Source organism: Zootoca vivipara, chromosome 6 (genome assembly GCF_965207765.1).
Source record: "Zootoca vivipara chromosome 6, rZooViv2.hap1.1, whole genome shotgun sequence".
NCBI classification, from domain to species: Eukaryota; Metazoa; Chordata; class Lepidosauria; order Squamata; family Lacertidae; genus Zootoca; species Zootoca vivipara.
The window spans coordinates 84,745,331-84,766,896 of record NC_142589.1 but is presented as its reverse complement, the minus strand read 5'-3'; the positions used below and the strand labels follow the sequence as shown (position 1 = coordinate 84,766,896).

The window sequence follows — 21,566 nt, the reverse complement described above, 5'->3', positions numbered from 1 at the left end:
GCTGCTGAACTATATCTCCCGTTCATTAAGCACACCTGCCAGGGATGACTGGAGTTGCTGTTCAGCAACATGTGGAGACACAAAGAATTAAACAGACTAAGGATTCAAGGGATTCAATACTTATTACAGTATTATTCATTAAATTTTCATACCACCCTTCATCCGTAGAGTTCAGGGCGGTTTACAACATGAAATTACAACAATCAGATTTACTGTACTAATTATTCGTTATTCGTTCACTTCGAGCATAAAGAAAAAGAAGCGCTTCAGTCTGCAAAAGCAGCTGAGGCCGAATAATTTGACAAGCACATTGTGGGCATGCGCCTCACGACAGAGCCCTTGCGACGGAAGAGGTGTGTGTGTTTGTGTATCTATGCGTGTGTTTTTTCTTTTGCGCGTGCGCACAAGAGGGAGGGAAGAAGTGGTGGAGGCGCGAGATCTTTTTTAAAAAAGGGCAGGGTTGGGTAGAAAGCGGCTGCGCGTGCGCGCAGTACAATCTCCACGCGCGTGCGCAGTGGAATCTCTGCGCATGCGTAGTGGCAGACACCTCCTGCCTGCCTGGTTTCGAGACTGTGTGTTGCTGGGGATTTCTGTATTAATTTAAATAAGTGGGGAACTCCGCCCCCCCTCCATTTTCTTATTAGCCTTTGGTAAGTGAAAGCTCTGAGGGGGGGGGGGGAAGAAAGAAAGAAAAGCGGGAGGAGGAAGAGCAGAGGGTTGCCAACTGACCTTCAGGCACCCTCCTCTTCTGCTTTTAGAGGCCAATTTGCTGGGCAGGCCCAGGCAATCGGTAAACGCGGCTTTTATTTTTTCCAGGGCCCAAAGCACTGGCAACAGCCTGCGAACTGATGTCGGGGCCTGCCTCCTTTCAACGGTGCAAAGGGAGATCCTGGTAAGGTGGCAACCTCTGTCAAAAGAACCCTCCGCTCCCGAGGTTCCTCCCCTTTAGGTGCCTTAAAAAGAAGGACTTCTTGGTTGTACGTTGGCTAACTTGGATAACCTTTCCTGCTACCACCACTATTAACTGGTTTTGGTGCTGGGCAAAGGACTCCCCCCCCCATTATTTGAGGGTATTTTAAATTATTACGGTGACAAAAGTCTCCTGGCAGATATCGAATGAGTCTTGTAAAATAACGCAACGGTAGAGAAAATCAGAATTAAGAAGGAGAAAAAACAATTCTAGGAAACTGTAAAAAAAAATTTAAATTGCAAAATAGTACAACAGGTATAGTTGGAAGGTTCTTCTTATTTTAAACAAACTCATTTTCTATTTCTTTTCTCTCCCCCCTTTTTTTCTATGTTTGTAATTTATTGGATTATTTGTACAGTAATGTGTAATGTTTGTATTGTATGTACTTTATTTGTGCAATAAAGGGACATATATATATGTATATATGGTATCAATAGCCCTCCCCCCCTCAAGGAGCTCAAGGTGGTGTACAAGGCACTCCCCTTCCCCCATAGTTGCCAAGTTCTCCCTTTTTTAAAGGGAAATTCCCTTATGCTGAATAGGCTTCCTCGTGAGAAAAGGGAAAACTTGGCAGCTATGCCCTTCCCCTCAATCCCCACAACAACCCTGTGAGGTAGGCTAGGCTGAGAGGCGGCAGCTGGACCTCAACATCCCCCTTTGCAGCTATTTTGCAAAGCTTTTTGCAGATAAATTCGTGGGAGTGCCAGCTCTCTGTCTAGTCAAGTTTTATGGGATCAGTTTCAACATGTTAACACCCCCCCCCCAAGAATGCAAACAAGCAGCTTGGATGAGCAAAACCTGTCTTCTCAACCCTTGCAGGGGTTCTGCTTCTTCCTCCTGGGTAGTGTCCAGAAAGTAGTGGTGGGAGATGAATGTTCGGACTACTCAGGGCTCCATCCTCTCCCCCATGCTTTTTAACATCTATATCAGGCACGTCCAACAGGTATATCATGATCACTGGACGCCTGTGGTAGATCACTGGTTTTCCTCCTCCCTCAAAAAAGCTACACAATTTAGACCTGAACCCCTAGAAATGGATGGACCTCCCTCTTCCCTAAAAAAAGCTCAATAACTTTGACCTGAAGCCTCCAAAAGGGGATTGATCACTGCCAGTTTTTAACACTGAGAGTAGATCGCAGTCTCTTGGGAGTTGGCCACCCCTGATCTACATGAAATGGCTGGGAGAGTTCATCAGGGGGTTGGGGCTGGGTGTTCACCAGTATGCGGATGATACCCAGTTCTACCTCTCAACATGGCTGGGTGGATGCTTTTCAACAGAAACAAGGAAAAGAGAGAGTAGTCTGCTCCTTTCTAAACTTGTTTGCCCAGTCTCGCAAAACTTAAAAATGAAAACTCCTCTGTCCTCCAGCCTACTGCTCTGGAGTCTCTCAGTGAGCTGAAAGTTACTATCTCTTTTCATTGGAAGAAAGTTGGAAGCAGGAGTGATGCAGCTTTGAATATTGCATCTGGTGACAGAGGTGTAAGTCGGTTAGTCTTCGACATGCGTTTGGGGACACAGATGGGTGGGGTATAAATAATAAAAATTATTACTATTAGTATCATTAGGCAATGCTGCTGCTGTGACCCACCATAGATTAGGCTTTGGCCTGGTAAGTGGGTCACCACCCAGCAGTTGAAGACAGCTGGCACAAGTCACCTGATGCGGTTGAGTGCAGGTAGAGCATAAGAAACGCCCTGCTGCATCCACCACCCTTGTCCTCATGCTGGCCACCTAGATGCCGATGGGAAGCCCAGAAACAAGAATGTGAGGTTCATAGCTCTCCCCCTCTGCTGTGCATAGAGGAAAGGTTTTTCTCCTCCTTTCCTAACAGTAGAACTCTTGGGCATCCAGTGAAGCTGAACGTTGGAAGATTCAGAGCATGTAGTAGAAGGGACTTATTCGCTTTATTTTATATGTGCTGAGTCTCCCTGATTTAAGAATCATGCTCAAGGATTGCTAGGTGATATGGATGCCAACTGTTCCCCCTCCCCCCTAGCTCTTCTTCCTTTCTCATTACAGAGCCCAGATGGCTGCTCGGCGGATGACGCAGGAGTCTTTTGATGCCCTCATGCAAGTCAAGGCGAAACGTCTGGACAGGAGCGACCCCATCGATGAGGCCCTCCACCAGTTTAGAGGTATGGTTGGTCCAAATGCCCTTGAGCTATTTGTTGCTGCTGCTCGACAGCCTTTGACCCCGTTCCTGCTTCCGGCCTCAGGGACTCAAGTCGTTTTAGATTAGCGTTATGACCCCAGTAAATTTATCCTGAGCCAGAAAATAATTCCACATGCCTTGCTCTCTTCCATTTCTGAGACCTTCCCCTAAAGCAGGGATGGGGACGCTCAGGCCTCGGAGGACAGGTGCCACCCTCCAGATTCTCCCCAGGCCACTCTCCTTGCCAGCCCTGCTTTGCACACAGAGTGCTTTTGTGTAGCTGGGATGTGTCCTTGAGCTTTGTAGAGGCTGCCCATCTGAGTGGGGGCCCCCGGCCACTCTGAGTGGCTCCCAACACATATGAAAACATTGTTGTTGTTGTTGTTGTTTAGTCGTTTAGTCGTGTCCGACTCTTCGTGACCCCATGGACCATAGCACGCCAGGCACTCCTGTCTTGCACTGCCTCCCGCAGTTTGGTCAAACTCATGTTCGTAGCTTCGAGAACACTGTCCAACCATCTTGTCCTCTGTCGTCCCCTTCTCCTAGTGCCCTCAATCTTTCCCAACATCAGGGTCTTTTCCAAGGATTCTTCTCTTCTCATGAGGTGGCCAAAGTATTGGAGCCTCAGCTTCACGATCCGTCCTTCCAGGGAGCACTCAGGGCTGATTTCCTTAAGAATGGATAGGTTTGATCTTCTTGCAGTCCATGGGACTCTCAAGAGTCTCCTCCAGCACCATAATTCAAAAGCATCAATTCTTCGGCGATCAGCCTTCTTTATGGTCCAACTCTCACTTCCATACATCACTACTGGGAAAACCATAGCTTTAACTATACGGACCTTTGTCGGCAAGGTGATGTCTCTGCTTTTTAAGATGCTGTCTAGGTTTGTCATTGCTTTTCTCCCAAGAAGCAGGCGTCTTTTAATTTCGTGACTGCTGTCACCATCTGCAGTGATCAAGGAGCCCAAGAAAGTAAAATCTCTCACTGCCTCCATTTCTTCCCCTTCTATTTGCCAGGAGGTGATGGGACCAGTGGCCATGATCTTGGTTTTTTTGATGTTGAGCTTCAGACCATATTTTGCGCTCTCCTCTTTCACCCTCATTAAAAGGTTCTTTAATTCCTCCTCGCTTTCTGCCATCAAGGTTGTGTCATCTGCATATCTGAGGTTGTTGATATTTCTTCCGGCAATCTTAATTCCGGCTTGGGATTCATCTAGTCCAGCCTTTCGCATGATGAATTCTGCATATAAGTTAAATAAGCAGGGAGACAATATACAACCTTGTCGTACTCCTTTCCCAATTTTGAACCAATCAGTTGTTCCATATCCAGTTCTAACTGTAGCTTCTTGTCCCACATACAAAACATTACAAAACATCAAACCTTAAACACTTCCCTATACAGGACTGCCTTCAGATGTCTTCTGAAAATCAGATAGATGTTTATTTCCTTGACATCTGACGGGCTGGGAAGCAGAAGTAGACGTTTTTCTGGAACTCTCTTGCTTTCTCCATAAATTAGTATAGAGCGGTATACTAATTTAATAATAAATAAAGGAATCAACACTGCAACCTTGGCGTTATCAGCACCATGCTCTAACTGAGTGAGCCATCCAGGCTGATGTGGATGTGAAATTAAAAAACTTTCCCATGCTGAGTCTGGGCCCTTCCAATTGCTGTTGGAGTGCACATCCCCATCACCCCTGCCCCTTGGCCAGGATGCCCGGGGCTGGTATTTGATGGGGTCCAACCAACATCACCTAGAGCAGTAGTCTTCAACTTTTCCAGAACCCAGGACTCACTTTTAACCCAAACATGCATTTCTTAATCTTTCATGAATTTATCCTGTTGCAACCCACCTTGGACCAGGCTGTGACACACAAGTGCAGTGGCTCTCAAAGGTGGCGTTAGTGTCCACTGGGGGGCAGGGGGATAACTTAGAAGGTGCACTAAGAGGCAGGAGTACTTGAGGGGTGACTATCAGATTCTGAAAAGTTCATCAAAGTTGTTGAATTAATTAAACTAATTAATTGGATCTGAAGGCAGCCCTGTTTGGGGAAGTTTTTAATGTTTGGAATTTTATTCCGTTTCTAATGTTCTGTTGAAAGCCGCCCAGGGTGGCTGGGGAAACCCAGCCAGGTGAGCGGGGTAGAAATAATAAATAATTATAATTATTATGAATGAATGTACAATTAAGTGTTAACTGTTTTGAGTTTTATGACATTTTTATTTTCTTTAGTGGGTAATGCTATTCAAATGCTTCTTAGAGAGTAGGTTAGGGGGTGCTGGGGATGAGTTTATGGAACCAAGGGAGCGGCCCCAAAAAGATTGGAATCACTATGCTAGTAGGTCCCAACACATCAGTTAAGGCCAGTGATCCAAAGGTCTCCCGTTATTATTATTATTATTATTATTGGATCAAGGAAGCAAGTTCTCCTGCTGTTCCTTTTTTTCTCCTCCTCCGTCCAGTTCCATCCTTCAACTGATACTCTTTCCAGATCCCTTTTGGTGACCTTTAGACTTTCAGTTTTCTGTAAATTTGCAAATACTGTAAATACCCTCTTGCATTCATAGAATCATAGAACTGTAGAGTTTGAAGGGACCACAAGGGTCGTCTATTCCAACACCTTGCAATTCAGGAAACTTTTGCCCAACATGGGGTTCGAACCCACAACCCTGAGATTAAGAGCGTGCAAATCACAGGTTTTCTACCTCTGGGTTTTGGCTCCTGTTTGGAAATCCTGCTTGCTTGAGAAAGGCTATGATTCAGTAGTGGAGCATTTGCCTTGCACACAAAACCTCCCAGTTTTTATATCAAACTATTATTTGTGTAGAAGGCAATAAACTGTTTATCAAAGTTATCCAGAAGATTTTATCATGTGAGGAGAGGTCTCTATTTTAATCTTTTAACGATGGACGTAATAAAGGCATGCTGTTCTATTACAAAAGAGTCTGCACCAATTTTGTTTTACTTAGTTTTTACGCTGGTGCCATCATGTTGCACCAATTAGTTGAAGAAGCACCCTGTTGAGTTCTCCCGGTGTCCTTGGTTTTATGCCATGAGAAATAGCTTTCTTTTTTCTTCCTCCAACAGTTCATTCGCACCCAGCCCAGCGAGCCCGGTACAAGGATGAAGACTCCAGTGACTGGAGGGGAGAAGCCCGAGAAGCCCCCAAAGAAGACTATTCGGTGCCTCCCTATCAGTCAGAGGAGGAGGATTACCGCACACAAACATTTTCACGGAACCAAAAATACGCCCAGGCCCCTTCCCGTGACCGGGACTATGGCCGTTTGTCTTCTGCGGAAAGGGAGCTCGCCGGCCCATCAACCAGGGAACGGGGTTACGGTCGCCTGGCCTCTCGGGAAAGGGACTATGGCCGTGTCTCCTCCCGAGAGACCTCCAGGCTCCGTGATGCTGACTACAGTTCAGCAAAGCTGTTAAGTGGCTTCCGTTCTCCAGGGCTATTGGAAGAGGAGTTTGGGACTGTGAGGAGTCAGGATTCCAGCCTGGAGGCTGGGAGAGAGTTTGCTCCCTCTTTACATGCGGGGAGGGGCCTGGCGGCAAAGCACCTCCTGGCACCACAGGGCCTGGTCAAAAGCAAGACTGATGTGGTCCTCCCCATGAAGAAAGGGGTCCAGGCTTTGTCCTCAGATCTGCTGGGGGAGCCCTCTGACCCCGCCAAGAAGAGGGCCTTCCCCGCTCACCACCAGCTCGGCCAGCGGCCGCCGTCCCTGCCCCTGAGGGGCACCCTGAAGTACGACGACCCGGACACCATGAGGTATGCCCGGCACAAAGAGCCGGAGGATGTTTTCACCACCTTTGGGGTGGAGATCATCAATTGGGCCGGCTTCCACAAGATCAAGAAGGACCCGGAGTACACGGAAATGTACCGCACGCTCTTCAAGGTGGAGACAGAGACGTGTGCCAAGATGCTGGCCTCCTTCAAGTGCCCACTGAAGATGGGGCACCAGGACTTCTGCTATTCCATTGTGCGGACTCTGCAGCACCCGGCGCTGCAGACGCCCAAAGTGGACGGCCAGTTCTTGAACCTGCTCCTGGAAAAGAAGCTGGTGGAAACCAAGAGCGGCTTCTTCCAGCTCATCAAACCTTTTGACCGGTACATGATGCATTTCCAGGCTTGCCTCCTGAAGAGCACCGTCCCGCTCCTGATGGCCTGCAATGGCTATGAGCTGAACTCCAAGTCCAGCAACTTCTTCAGCGACGCGGGACGGATGGCGGATGCCTTCAAGACCACTGCCTCCCTCTGCCGGAAGTCCCTGGTGCTCATCGGCCAGACCTTCGCCCTGGCCTCCTCCTTCCGGCAGGAGAAAATCCTGGAGGCCGTCGGGCTGAAGAGGGTGGCCCCTCTGCCCATCTCGTTCCCCAATTTTGACGACTCGGCCTTGTTTGGGAAGGAGTACATTGAACACCTGCAGGACTGGCTGGAGAAAAGCGGGTACCAGATGGAGCTGAAGAAGCCAAGTGCGGAGGAAACCAAGAGCCCGCAGGAAACCAGGCCTAAGAGTAAGGGGGTCCTACTTCCGACTGTCTGTTGTCAGTGACGGCTGGGTCCTTTTTCTTTGGGGGAAAAATTATTTCCATCTATAGACTTTCTAGCGTTCACGTTGTTTCAGTTTGTGAGTCTTTGTCCTCTTCTCCCACCTTGCTTCTGTTGTTAGGGCACCTGTGAGCATTTAATTTCATTTCTTCGGGTTGATGATGATGATGATGTTAACGATTCATATGCTTCCCATCGGACTGGGTTACTCCAGCCACTCTGGGCAGCTCCCAACAAAATACTAAAAACACAATAAAACACCAACCATTAAAAACTTGCCTGTACAAGGCTGCCTTCAGGTGTCTTCTAAAAGTCAGATAGTTCTTTATTTCCTTGACATCTGATGGGAGGGCATACCCACAGGGTGGGCGCCACCACTGAGAAGGCCCTCTGCCTGTTTCCCTGTAACTTCCCTTCTCGCAGGGAGGAAACCGCCGGAAGGCTCTCAGAACTGGACATCAGTGTCCGGGGTGAATGATGGGGGTGCAGAGAATCCTTCAGGTATACTGTACTGGGCCAATGTCGTTTAGGGCTTTAAAGGTCAGCACCAACATTTTGAATTGTCAGGGTTATAGTTTCGGTATGGGGCTTGTTGGCATGAGGTGGGGCTTGCTCTACCCTGCCTTCCCACTCCCCAAAATTAAATATACCCAAAGGAAAAACCCACACCCCAAATTGCCGATAATGTTAATCTTTTGCTGGGCTCTGGAAAGGTCTCATAAGATTTTATATCGCCTCTCCCAACTGCCCACTACCCTCCCCCAGCTCTCCATTTATTTATTATCCCCCGCCTCTTCCCACGCAAAGCTGCAAATGCATAAGGAAATCACGCATGAGTTGTGGCCCTACTGTAAGTTTGTGATTGTGAAGTTCCCACGAGGAAGGTTTTCATTTTATCCCCACCCCCACCCGTTTCTTGTCCTCCTAGCTCCGCAACGCGCTGACAAGAAGGTCACCGAGACGATCGAGAAGATGGTGGATGGCATCATTTCTGGCACTCTGAAAGGGGAAGAGAGAGATCAGTTGAAGGACAACCCAGATTACTGGTAAATATCTTCTGGTTGTTTTGTGGGGGTTTTCCGCTCCCTTGACTCTGAGCCTGCCAGGAATAGGGCTTCTTGGGCCAGCCTAACTTACCTTTTTAATACCAGCTCCTTATTAGTATAACTCAAATCGTTTCACAAAACAGTGCCTATAACTTTGGAACTCCCTGCCTATTGGTGTCAGGCAGGTCCCTTCACTGTATCATTTCCGGTGCCTGCTGAAAACATTCTTGTTCAGAAAAGCCTACCCAGATGTTTGGAAAGTTTATGTGACTTTTAACCGGTTTTGGTCTATTCTTTTTAACCTTTTGTACATTTTAAGATATTGTTGTAAATTGTTTCTAGTGATAAATCTACTGTTTTGATTAGCTGCTCCTTTCGCCCCGGGTCGAAACAGGTTTCTGAAGGAAGAAGACAGCCTGGAGCACAAATATTACAAGCTCAAGCTGTCCGAGATGTATCGGCTGATGTCGGCAGCCAAAGAAAAGCCCAAGGAGGAGAAGACCCCTGAGCTGCAGGATTTGGCTGTCATGGGGGCCTTGCTGCGGGCCCGCAAAGTCCTCCACATCAAGAAGCGGCTCTTCGGGAAGAGGATGCCCAGGATCCTTCAGCGGCGGGTGGCGAGAGCCCAGAGGCTGAAGCGGGCCACCGTGGGGACCCAGACGCTCCGGCCTGCCAGGAGAATGCTCAAGCAGAAGCGCCTGGCGCAGAGCCCCAAAGCCCACCCAGCAGAGACCTCCTTGGAGAAGGCGGGAGTCTGCGACTCAGCCACTGACCCAGAAGATGCGCCCGGGGAAGGTTTGGGTGCTGCAAGCTCGCTTGGGCTAGCATGCCCGTTCCCTGATGGTAGGTGAATTTCAGGGCAGGCGGGATGTGGCCTGGTCTAGGGCTGGACAATATATCAATATATCACCCAAAACTGGATTGAAATCCATATTGTGGTATCAGTTCCATCATTTTTGACCTGGCAATATATTTTGACTCCCGATATGTGTGAGATCTGCAAGTATAGGGCAGTATACAAATTTAATAAATAAATGATAATAGTAACAACAACAACAACAACAACAACAACAACAACAACAACAACAACAACAACGGCCTTTAGAAGACTTCTGAAGGCAGCCCTGTATAGGGAAGCTTTTTAATGTGTAATGTTTTGTTATGTTTTTATATAGGAAGCTGTTCAGAGTGGCTGGGGCAACCCAGTCAGATGAGCAGAATACAAATAATAAACTTATTGTTATTTATTATGAGGACTTGGCGATATATCATCCAAAACCAGTTTGAAGTCCCTATCATGTTATCGGTATCATAATTTTTGACCTGGCAACATACCACAAATTGTGGCGTGTGCGTGCTCTATGCAAAAATCACAATTTGGGAAAAATCATTTAAGCCAGTCAACATGGCTCTCAATTCCTGCAGCCCCTGTTAACTGCTGGCTCAGCTCTCCCCTACAAGGAATCACAAGAGCAGGCGCCGGCAAAAATCACAATGCAGGAAAAACCACAAAGCCAGCCAATGCCTCTACTGTACAGAGTTGCATCCTTATTTCAGACTTCATGATCCATCAGTATATCATGCTGTTTAGCTGGTGATATATTGCGATGTTGAAAACCAGATATCGTCCAGCCTTAGCCTGGTCTCACTTTGCATTGCCTGCCAATGCCTCTGCTGGGTCCTGGACAGAGAGGATTCCCCCCCCCCCTGCTTTTTAGCTGGAGGTGGGACCTGTGACCCTTGAGCTGCTGAGCCGCCTTCTACTGAGTCAAATCCTTTGGCCCACTGAACAGCTGCCTTGAGCCAATGGTGTTTTGTTTCCTCTGCTCCTCCTTTAGGTGATTTTCATTGGGAGTGGGCATTTTGTGCCCAGGGGCTTTTGAATCCAAAGGAGATGCCCCTTTGCTCCCATAATTCTCTCTGGGATCTTCGCTGTGGGGTAGCTTATGGGGCCACTTAGAAGGTTGACCTCTCTGGCAAGCTCTTCTTAACATTATTACACAGGAATATAGGAAGCTGCCTTATCACGAGTCAGACCATCTTGCAGAAAAGGCCTGTTCTCGTATTGCCACCGTCCGGATCTCTCGGAGGATGAGGGCAGGGTCTTTGTCGGTTCATATGGGGAGAGGCAGTCCTTGAGCCATTTGAGGGTTAGAGGTCAAAAAACAGCACAGAAACTCATTGGGAGGCCAGGATCCACGCAATATGCTCAAACCACCTTGCCCTGGTGAGCAGCCTGGCTGTAAAATTCTGCACCAGCTGACGTTTCCGAACTGTTTAGAGCCAGCCCACATATACCAGCGTAATCTAACCTGGAGGTTACTAGAGCATAGATGAAGTTAAGGGCATAGCTGGGCCACCACTTGAACCGGATGGAAGGCACTGAGGCCACCTGAGCCTAGTTTGCAGTGCATGTGCCAATTTTGTATTATTTTCTGCAGCCGAGATACATTCCAGACACCGGGATATATGTACATACTGCGGTCTTTAGCTGCTGATATATCACCCTGTTGAAAACCAGGTATCGTCCAGCTCTAGTCTCCAGTTGTTTTTGGACTACCAACTCCCATCAGCCCTAGCTAGCGTCCTGTATCCCTGTGTTTTCCTGTCCTTCGTGAATCCCTGGGGTCACGAAGAGTCGGACACGACTAAACGACTAAACAACAACAACAAAATCCCTGTGTTTTGTGGCTGTATCCCACCAGTGTTTCAGCAATATACAGGTGAAACTCGGAAAATCGGAATATCGTCGAAAAGTGCATTTATTTCAGTAATGCAACTTATTATTTTTTATTTTTCTTTTCATTTTTACAAATGCTTTCTTTTGGAAATTCCACAGCAATAAAACAAATAGTTACAATAATACAAAAATAAACATCGCTATTGCATTTCATTAATTACATTCCATTTATAATTGACCCGCCTAGCGACAAATAATTATAATTACAGCAAATAAAGGCTTGACATATCTTGCTTTGCATGCCATGCATCTATCTCATATATTGGTTTCACCTTTTAAGTTGCATTACTGAAATAAATGCACTTTTCGACGATATTCTAATTTTCCGAGTTTCACCTGTAAGCCCTGTTCAAAATGGAGCAGGAATAATTTTGTTATCTTCCCCCACCCCACCCCACCCCTGCTTTCCAGTGGATCCCAAAACGATGGTGACAGCAGAGAGGCTGGCCAAGTTTGTGGCGGAGGTGGGACCCGAGATCGAGCAGTTCAGCATCGACAACAGTACAGATAACCCGGATCTGTGGTGAGCTACCCTCTGCCTCCCCAGCAAAATCATGTGGCGTGCTTGTGGAGCATCCCGAGCCTTATTGCATGAGCCGGGCATTACAGTAACAACACTCAACATGTGGTGCCTTATTATTTATTTATTAATTTTATATTTATTATTAGTGTAATATAACATCAAACATAAAAAAATTCTTAAACAGAGCTGCCTTCAGATGTCTTGTAAAAGTCAGATAGTTGTTTATTTCCTTGACATCTGATGGGAGGGTGTTCCACAGGGCAGGCGCCACCACCGAGAAGGCCCTCTGCCTGGTTCCCTGTAACCTCACTTCTCGCAGTGAGGGAACCGCCGGAAGGCCCTCTGAGCTGGACCACAGTGGCTGGGCTGAACGATGGGGAGATGCTGCTTCGGGTATACAGGGCCGAGGCTGTTTAGGGCTTTCAAGGTCAGCACCAGGCCTTTGAATTGTGCTTGGAAATGTACTGGGAGGCAGTGTAGATCCTTTAGAATTGGAGTTATATGGTCCCAGTCACCAGTTTATCTGCCACATTCTGGGTTAGTTGTTGTTTCCAAGTCACCTTCAAAGCTAGAGTGCATGGCAGTAGTCCAAGCGGGAGAAAACCAGAGCATGGGCCACTCTGGCGAGACAATGCACAAGCAGGTAGGGTCTCAGCCGGCATACCAGATGGAGCTGACAGACGGCTGCCCTGGACATAGAATTGACTTGCACCTCCAGGGACAGACTCTCAGGCTGCACACCTGGTCCTTTAGGGGCACAGTTACCCCATTCTAGTGAGACAGTGCACAAGTGGGCATAGTTTGTTGCAAACCACTGTGATATATTTCTCTGATACAGTGGTATCTAAATGTTTTTAGAAATAAATCAGTGAACAAGCCTAGTTCCTTCTACGTGTGAAGCTCAGAGCTGCAGCTTGTCGCCAGATACAGTGGTACCTCTACTTACGAATTTAATGTGTTCCAAACGCACATTCGTAAGTTGAAAAAAATTGTAAGTCGAATCCCATAGGAATGCATTGGGAGAAAAAATTCGTAAGTAGAAGCAACCCTATCTACAAATTCGTAAGTAGAAAAAACCCTATCTAAACCGCATCCAAGATGGCGGACGGAGCTCCATTCGTAAGTAGAAACATTCGTAAGTAGAGTTATTCGTAAGTAGAGGTACCACTGTACTTGTATGGGCCACTTCAGGGTCCTCACACAGGAGGCGACGCAGAAATGTCACAGAGCAACAGTGCAGTGAAGTCCTCCTGTGCTCTCTCTTAGGTTCCTGCATGACCGTGAGAGCTCGGCCTTCAAGCTTTACCGGATGAAAGTCTATGAGCTGTGCCCCTCCATCAACTTCAGCGCTATCCCAGGGCCTGCCAGCGAGAGCCCCGCAGCCTCGGAGGGTGACTGGGAGAACAACGAGGAGGAGGAGGAAGAAGAAGAAGAGGAGGAAGCTCCCCAGTCTGGAATGGAAGAGGAAGAAGCTCAAGCAGGCTCTGCCAACGTGGGAACCTCGAGTACAGCTGGAGAAGGGCAGCCAGAGGGCACCACCTCAGAAGCATCTGCCCAGGGTCCTCTGCGGGGCAGTGCCTTTGGGCGCAAGAGGGCCAGCAGCAGGTCCTTGAAGGTGGGCCTGATCCCAGCCTCCAAGAGGGTCTGTCTCATTGATGAACCGAAAGGTGAGTGAGGCAGCTGGGGTGGGGGTGGGGGGTGTTGCGCTCTTTAAGCCAGGCAGGTAATTCTTTCTCAAATTTTGTTTGTTTTCTGGATTGACCTTTGACTTCTGGATTTGCTTTTTTTCCCCATTACAGTCCACGACCCTGTCCGGATTGCGTATGACCGACCCCGCGGCTATCAGTCCCACAAAAATAAGGTGAGAAGGGGGCAAAATAATAAATACGTGCATTTATTCTCTAAGAGATCCAGTGCACTGTGCTTTCCAGGCAGAGGCCTCCCAGTGCAGCTTTCAAAGCCAGCTTGAAACCCCCATAAAATGTACGTGTGAGCTTCTGTTCACCAGTTAGGTACTGGCAATAACCTCAGCCCAATGGTTCCCAAACTTTCTCAGGCCCCCTCGGTTCCCTGAACTAATTCCCAATGTCCCCAACCCTATAAAATGCATTGTTCAGAGGAGTGGTTCACACAAATCTCTGAAGAAGACAATAAAATTTTGAAAAGATCAATTAATTGCCCATGCATTCAAAGTGCATTTATTTATTTTTCTTCATAAAATTTACCCACAGCTCGGCTACAGAAGAAACCTCAAAGCGTTGTGTAGTTGTTGTTTTTTGCGGGTAATTTTTTTTTTAATAAAAAAAAAAGCCGATGAAAAAGCAAAGTTATCACTAATAAAAACATACAAAAATTTAAAACAATAGACCAGGGCTTCCCAAACTTGGGTCTCCAACTGTTTTTGGATTACAATTCCCATCGTCTCCGTGGGTCCTGCTAGCTAGGGATGATGGGAGTTGTAGTCCAACAACAGCTGGAGACCCGAGTTTGGGAAACACTGCAATAGACTGAAACAAATTAAAACTCACATCCACCTCAGCATAAGGACAGGCTTGTCTAAACCAGGATGTTTTTAGGAGGCGCCAAAGTGCCTGCCTGCATCAATAGGCAGGGAGTTCCAGATTTTGGGTGCGGCCACACTAAAAGATCAGTTTCTTTAAAATGTGAAGATGGCAACCAGTACAGATCTCAGCAGGGATGTCGCAAGGCCTTGCTCCTGTCAGCAATCGTGCTGCAGCATCCTGTGCGGACTGCACCTTTTGGGTTGAGCGCAAGGGAAGCCCCATGTGCAGCGCATTGCAGTAATCCAGTCTTGACGTAAGCAGTGCAGCAGCTGCCATAGCCGGGCTCTTGCAGTCCAGGAATGGCTCTAGCTGTTGAACAATTGGTTGAACAAATGGATTTGTTCCAATGATACCAGCTTCTCAAAGCCTGGTGGCCATTTTTGCCTCCAGCAACCCCTCCCCCTGCTGTTCTCTTTTCTCTTGGCCACCCCCTCAGGGTAATCCTTCTGCCCCCTTTGGGAAGCTCTGGTCTAGCCAGAGTGTTTTGCACCTGAATTCAGTGGCCAGGTTGCTCACCAGAGCAAGACGGTTTGAGCATAATTACACCGATCCTGGTCCGTCTGCACTGGCTGCCAGTTAGTTTCTGGGCCCAATTCAAAGTGCCATAAAGCCTTAAACAGCTCAGGACCACAATACCTCAAGGACCTCTGGTCCCTGAGATTGTCATCTGAAGCCCTTCTTTGTGTGCCTTCTCCAGAGGGTAGCAACACGAGAATGGGCCTTTTCTGCAGTGGCTCCCGTTTGTGAGAATGCTCTCCCCAGGGAGGTTCAGCTGGCGCCTTCCTTATATACCTTTAGGCGCTAGGCAAAAATGTTCCCCTTTAACCAGGCCTTGGGCTGATTGACATCTGATGCCCTTTTAAAATGTGTTGCTGAGGGGGACGTTATTGCATTCTTTCTTGTTTGCAAACCACCATGAGACCTGCTGGTATAGGGCGTTATACAAATAATAATAATAAATTATTATTATTAATGATAACAATCACCCTGCCATGGCGTTCTGTTGCTTTAATGAGGTGTTTATGATAAGGATGATGGTGATCAGTTTTGTTCTCAGTGGCAGAAGTCAAAGGATTTGGAGTTTTCCCACAAGCGGCTGAACCAGAAGAACATTGGCTTCCAGATGCTGCAGAAAATGGGCTGGAAGGAAGGCCTTGGGCTTGGTACCCATGGAAAGGGCATCAAGGACCCCGTCAAAGTGTACGTAGCACGTGAGCGAGTGGCACACTCCTCCTTTTTTATTTAAAAACAAACAGGTTTTGGAATGGATTGATATCTCACCACAGTTACTCCCTGTTGCAGAGGTCGCCAACTCAGTCCCAGCGGGTACCATTCTGCCCACAAAGGCTTCTAGTGGTGCCCCTGGGCAGGCGCCCCCCAGCTCTGAGCTGTTGTTTAGAAACAGAAAACAAAAAACCCCAAAGCCCTCCCAGAAAGAAACTTGCAGGTACCTTCTAAGTGATTTCCCGTTTTGCAAGTGCTGGGAAGCTGTGTCTGCCTTCTGCCAGAGCAGGGATGGGGAGGACGCCCCCTGCCCAACACCCTCAGAGACCCGCTGCCGAATGAAACAAACGGCTCATTTACGAGCCGTGACCCTGGGGTCTCTCACCCAAAGAAAGGCCTTCTTCACGCAGCTCCCTCCTGCAGGAGGCAGGGATGGGCGCCAACTTGTATGGGTTTCGGGTGGCAGCGTTTCGGAATTTGTAGCTCAGAGAAAAGGTGCTGTCACAGAAGGGTGTTGGCTACTCCCGAGTAAGCACTCCACACATCCTCTGGATTTTCAGTTTTATTGTACATGTTATATACAGTGGTGAGATGTCTCAAATAATGTCTGCTCTGCATGGGGCAGAAGCCCGCAATGGTCTCTCGTGGGCTCTGACTGGGCATCCAAACGCCCCTCCTCCTTGCTCTACGGGTCTTCCGTGGTCACAAACCAGGCTCCTGAGGTGCCGTTCTACCTCCTCCCTCCTTTCCAGCCCCTGCTGAAGCTAGCTCCTCCCCTGCTTCCCTGCTACCCACCTGGAGCTGAGCCTCCAGGACTCTGCAGAGCCCTGGACCCTTCTTTGCCACTTCCTGTTCCTGGTTTTCCCTCCCATACTTGCTGCTCTCGCTGCTGCTCTCCCAGCTGGTGGAAGTAAGCAGAGTGGGCTGCTCTCTGCAAGCCCTCTCTCTTACAGGTGCATTATAAAATTATGCAAGGCATGGGGAAAGCGGGATGGAAATAGGTCCCCCCCCCCTCGTAACCCTGCAGAACACATGGACATCCAATGAGGCTGGACATTGAGAGATTCAGGACAGATGTAAGGAAGCCCTTCATTGCACAGTCTGTGGTTAAGCTGTGGAACTCGCTGCCACAACCTGGATGGCTTTTTAAAAGATGATGAGACAAATGGCTGCTAGCCATGATGGCTCAGCTTTGCCTGCACACTTTGGAGGCAGCGATGCTTCTGAATGCCAGTTGCTGGAAACCACAGGAGGGGGAGAGCGGCTCTTCTGTTTGAATCCTGCTTGTGGATTTCCCATTGGGAGCATCTGTTGGGCGAACAGGATGCTGAACCCTTTGGCCTTGATCTACCTGCTTCTGATGTTATTACCTCTCACAACATGCCTTTCTGTTTCGTTTTGTTTCTTTTCGCGGGGGGAATACAACTGTGTAAAATTTAAGGGCGCAGTTTTGTTTGCCCGTTTTGTAGCACTGTCCAAAATTGACTCCTATGGCTTTTGGGGTTGGCGCGAGCCAAAGGAACTGGGCGTAGGGAAGGACTGACCCGGAGCTCGGCCGTCTCTTTCGAAACACAATGGCCAAGACATCATCGCCCGTTGGCCCTGCGCTTTTGTCAAGGGAGCCGGTGCCCGGGCATGTGCATGCTTAACTTTCTCTTTGATTTTGCCTCCCTTTCAGGGGCTCCACCTCAGCGGGGGAGGGCTTGGGTGTGGCGGGGGACGAGAACAAGGAGGACACCTTTGCCACCTTCCGCCAGAGGATGATCCAGATGTACTATCTGAAAAGAGCCTCTAATAAATAGGTAGGTTGTATGCAGCAAGTCAGCTTTGTCCCCCCCTTTGAATTAATTCAATTAATTCAATTAATATTTACTGTGTGCACACAAAGCTTATCTGGATTTGTTTTTAACCGGTTTCCCCCCCCCCCATATTTGTTTCCATTTTGAATGACCAGAATGAGCTTTGAACCAAAGAAGCGAAGATCAGTGTGCTGGAGAGAGGACAGGCCATCTTCTGAGAACCCCCACCCCTTTTAAATTTGGAGCAATTAGATGAGCAAATTGCTTTTAAGAATCCGTAACCTCCTAAACAAATCAAAACAAACATTGCCGTTCTTTGGATGCAGGAACAGCTGGGTCTACTTTTTGATCAAATCTCTTAACAAGAGCCTAGGACGTACAGGCTCCCCCCCCCCTCCCCACTTACGCGAGGCTGACTTGCGTACAACCACATGTGCATGCAGTGCTGGGAAATAATAACTCAATTGGCTACTCCTACCTGCGGCTCAGATCCCCACTCTTGAGTGCTGTGAGGCACATGTCCACACACACACACACACACACACACACACACACGCACACGCCAGCCTGGTCCTGGCTGCAGCAACAAACTCAAGGTATGAGTGCGCAGAGGGAGGGGACTGGAGCACATGAGATCAGCACTGCTGGGTCCGAAAGCACCTCTTGAGGGCACCCTAGAGAATGGGCTGCCCAGTGCCCCACTAGCCGTGCAGCCCTGAACCAGTGGGTGAGGCACAAATCCATCTTCCAACAAGGCAGGGTCAGTGCTCAGAGCAGAAAAGGAGTGGCAGGGGGAGAATGTGAGTAGCTGAGCCAATGGTGGGGGGCCATGGGTCACAGCGGGAAGGGGAGGGGAGGAGCAAATCAAAAGAAGTGAACAATTGTGGCCTGGAAGTCTCTCAGGACTGCTGCCCGGGAGAGAAGGCAGCAGCCCCATCGACGCACGTGAGTCTGTCTCATCCTATTAAAGCAGCATGCTCCCCACTTTATGCAATTTCACTTCTGCATGTGGGGCCCCCGGAGCACAACCCCTGTGTAGGTGTGTGTTCGCCTGTATCCATTCCAGACAGGACAAAAAAATGGACTGCCCTCTACGTGGACTATGTGATCTTCCTGCCTTTCTCAAGATTCAGAACGTCCATCTTTACACAATTTGATGTCTTTTTCTGTTGCTTTGGGTCTGCACAACGAGCTGCAGTTATTGAATAACCATTACTTGTTTGATTCATGGAACCATCACTTTTGTTTGCTTTAAATAAAATACAAACAGTATGTAGAAGCCGATACCATGTAGGGCAGATACGAACCTCACTTTTGTTTCTGAGGTCTGTGTTATCAACAATCGGTGCCACTGCCAGGCACGCAGGATTCCGCTTGCCTGCATTTCAGTCTTCTTTAACAGTCTTGGTTACCTTTTCCTTCTGCAAAGGAACCTTAGTGCTGTTTTCTTGCAGGAAGGTCTCTGGGGAGCTTTCCCCCCCTTTTTTGTGGGGGGTACAAGGTTGTCTGAAATTTGGGATTCACTCCATTGCTGACCCCTCTAGACTGTGCACAAACTCTACTTACGAACCGTCTCAACGGCATCCCGATTTTGAATTTGACAGTGTTTTCTGAATGATGAGTCTCACTCTTAATCCATTTCCCCTCTGGAGTTCTCCTATAACAATTTGCCACCCAGCCTCTCCTGGCTTTTCCGCAAAAGGCTACTTCATCATGGTGACGGGACACAGACCAATTGTTAACTCTGAAACATCCTGTCCGTTGTGGACCTTGGTTTCTCACAGCCACCCATTTGTGGTGGGGGGTCTTGTGTTGTGCAGGATCATTCACACCCCCTTCCCCCTTCATAGCCAAAGTGGACTTTTTAGTGGGAAATCATACTCCACTCTGGTTTGCTGCATTCCTTCCTGCTCAGAACCAGCTTTTCCGCCCCAGGAAACTCTGAATCAAAGTGTGGTGTTGAAGTCAGCTTGAGCTTCATGCCATCATCAGGAACATGCGATGGGGAACTTCTTCCTCTGCCTTTCTGAGAAATGCAAGAGTCATTCATGGGACTCGGTGGGGCTCCTGCTGTTGTTTGAGCCAAGAAGTTTGCTGCTGATAGCAAGGTGTTGAAGAACCCCACGAGACCCCCTTCCTTCGGCCTGCAGGATCCAGTTCTGTCAAGCTGAAGCTGCCACAGGGTCTGGCCACCGTCCTGTTAAAACCACTCTGTTACCCAATTTCTAGGGGTGTTTTGGTTTCTCTTTCATAATTGAGCGTTGCATTTTTTTTAAAAAAAAAAATAACATTATCTCTCAGCCCAACCTGGCCTTTTGGCCTTCTGTGAGTTGGATTGCTGATTCCCCTGGCCCATAAATGGGTTGTAGCTGTTTGAATGTGAAGCTTCTGTGTTCAGCCACAGTTTTTTCACCCCACCCCATATATTCAGCCAGCTCTCGTGTCTTCTTACGAGTTGCTAGAATCTTTTCTCCTCCTGACTTCAGGAGCTTGCAGAGAGTGAGATGACTGCATAACCAAACCTTTTCTCTTGCATTTTGTGGGAGGGGTGGGGTCCTCTCTTCCAGCTGGTTCAGTTGCCTTTGTGGTTTGAACCCAATTCTTGGGGTGTCAACTTACGAATCTTCATATCCAGGCTGGGGAATTAAATGGCTGTGTGTTTAAACCCAATTTTGGTGGGGTGGTACTGCTGATTCTGGACTTTCTCCAGAGCTGCAGTACATAGCAATCTTTTATTTTTATTTTTTTAAAAGATAGAACACTCTCTTTCTTGGGATGGGGCCAAAGAGGGCTTTTAATCTTCTCCAGCCCTTCAAGATAACCATGATTACAGCCAGCCTTCCTAATTTATGCTAAGATTTGTTTTAGGACAGCATTGAACTGAGCAACACTGGTGTTCTTTAAATTCCCATTGTTGCTTTCGCACCCAAGGATCTTTTGGGGTTATTTTAAAACCAAAATCCACTCCTCTCCTGTGTGTGATATCTTCTAAGAATCTGCTTTTCACTGGGCAACTTTCGGGGAACCTCTTTAATGGGTCTGCGAAAATATTTTCAAACGCAGAGCAAAAATGGCCACTTGGTAGCCAATTTGGTTCACTAGGTTTTTTCCTCTTATTATAGTTTTCCAGGCTCTCTCACGAAGACCACAAGCATCCATGAACACTCTTCCTGCAGTCGCTAGAGCATGTGTATTCTCTATCCTGTGTCTCTCCCCCAACCCTCTGTTTAGTGATGGTGTTGTTTTTTCAGTGGCACTTGATCAGGATTCCCCCCCCCCCCTTCTCCCTTTCCTGTGCCATCTGAACTGTATTGACCTGTAGTGGAAAGAGAAGTTTGTTAGCTGATTCATAGTTTCTTTTTTAAATGTTTAACGGCATGTAATCCTTTTGCTTTATTTTATTTTTTAACAAAAAAGCCTTCAATAAACATGAACCTGATTATTAGCCTCATTTTCAGTTCCTTGCTGTTACTTTTAGCTGCCCTACATACGTAGGTATCAGGGACTGGCTAGATGAGGAAGAGTGGCTTCCAGGGAAATGGCAGGAGAATACAGTTTGGACCCAGGTTCATGGTGGTGGGAAACAGGAGATGCCCCAGAGGAGGAGGAGGAGAGCTGGGAAATACTGGGTGCTGGGAGTCAGGAGGCTGAGGAGCAGGAGGAAGCACAGAGAAACCCCAGCCATGAGCAAGGACAGGAGTCGGGTATAATAATATAATAATAATTTATTATTTATACCCCGCCCATCTGGCTGGGTTTCCCCAGCCACTCTGGGCGGCTTCCCACAAAAGATTAAAAATACATTAGAACATCAGTCATTTTAAACTTCCCTAAACAGGGCTGCCTTCAGATGTCTTCTAAACGTTAGATAGTTGTTTATTTCTTTACCGTCTGATGGGAGGGCATTCCACAGGGTGGTTGCCACTACTGAGAAGGCCCTCTGCCTGGTTCCCTGTCACTTTGCTTCTCGCAGTTAGGGAACCGCCAGAAGG

At 47.9% G+C, this 21,566-nt stretch overlaps 1 protein-coding gene across 9 annotated transcripts; it reads left to right on the top strand.

The window, feature by feature from the left end:
• Positions 1-514: 514 nt before the first annotated feature.
• SUGP2 (SURP and G-patch domain containing 2) lies at positions 515-21,025 on the top strand. Of its 9 annotated transcripts, none has more exons than XM_088672893.1 (12): positions 522-650; positions 817-892; positions 2,991-3,106; positions 6,214-7,644; positions 8,607-8,724; positions 9,119-9,567; positions 11,876-11,987; positions 13,254-13,654; positions 13,787-13,848; positions 15,615-15,751; positions 17,454-17,577; positions 20,697-21,025. In XM_088672893.1, exons 3-11 carry the CDS (start codon positions 2,998-3,000, stop codon positions 17,575-17,577), a joined length of 2,943 nt encoding a protein of 980 aa, XP_088529019.1. In that variant the 5' UTR covers positions 522-650; positions 817-892; positions 2,991-2,997; the 3' UTR covers positions 20,697-21,025. The 9 variants fall into 9 exon arrangements, with proteins under 9 accessions (XP_060131409.2, XP_088529019.1, XP_034975277.3 ...); XM_035119386.3 differs by having other exon boundaries at positions 17,730-21,025; XM_088672892.1 differs by having other exon boundaries at positions 15,609-15,751.
• The last annotated feature ends 541 nt before the right edge of the window (positions 21,026-21,566 follow it).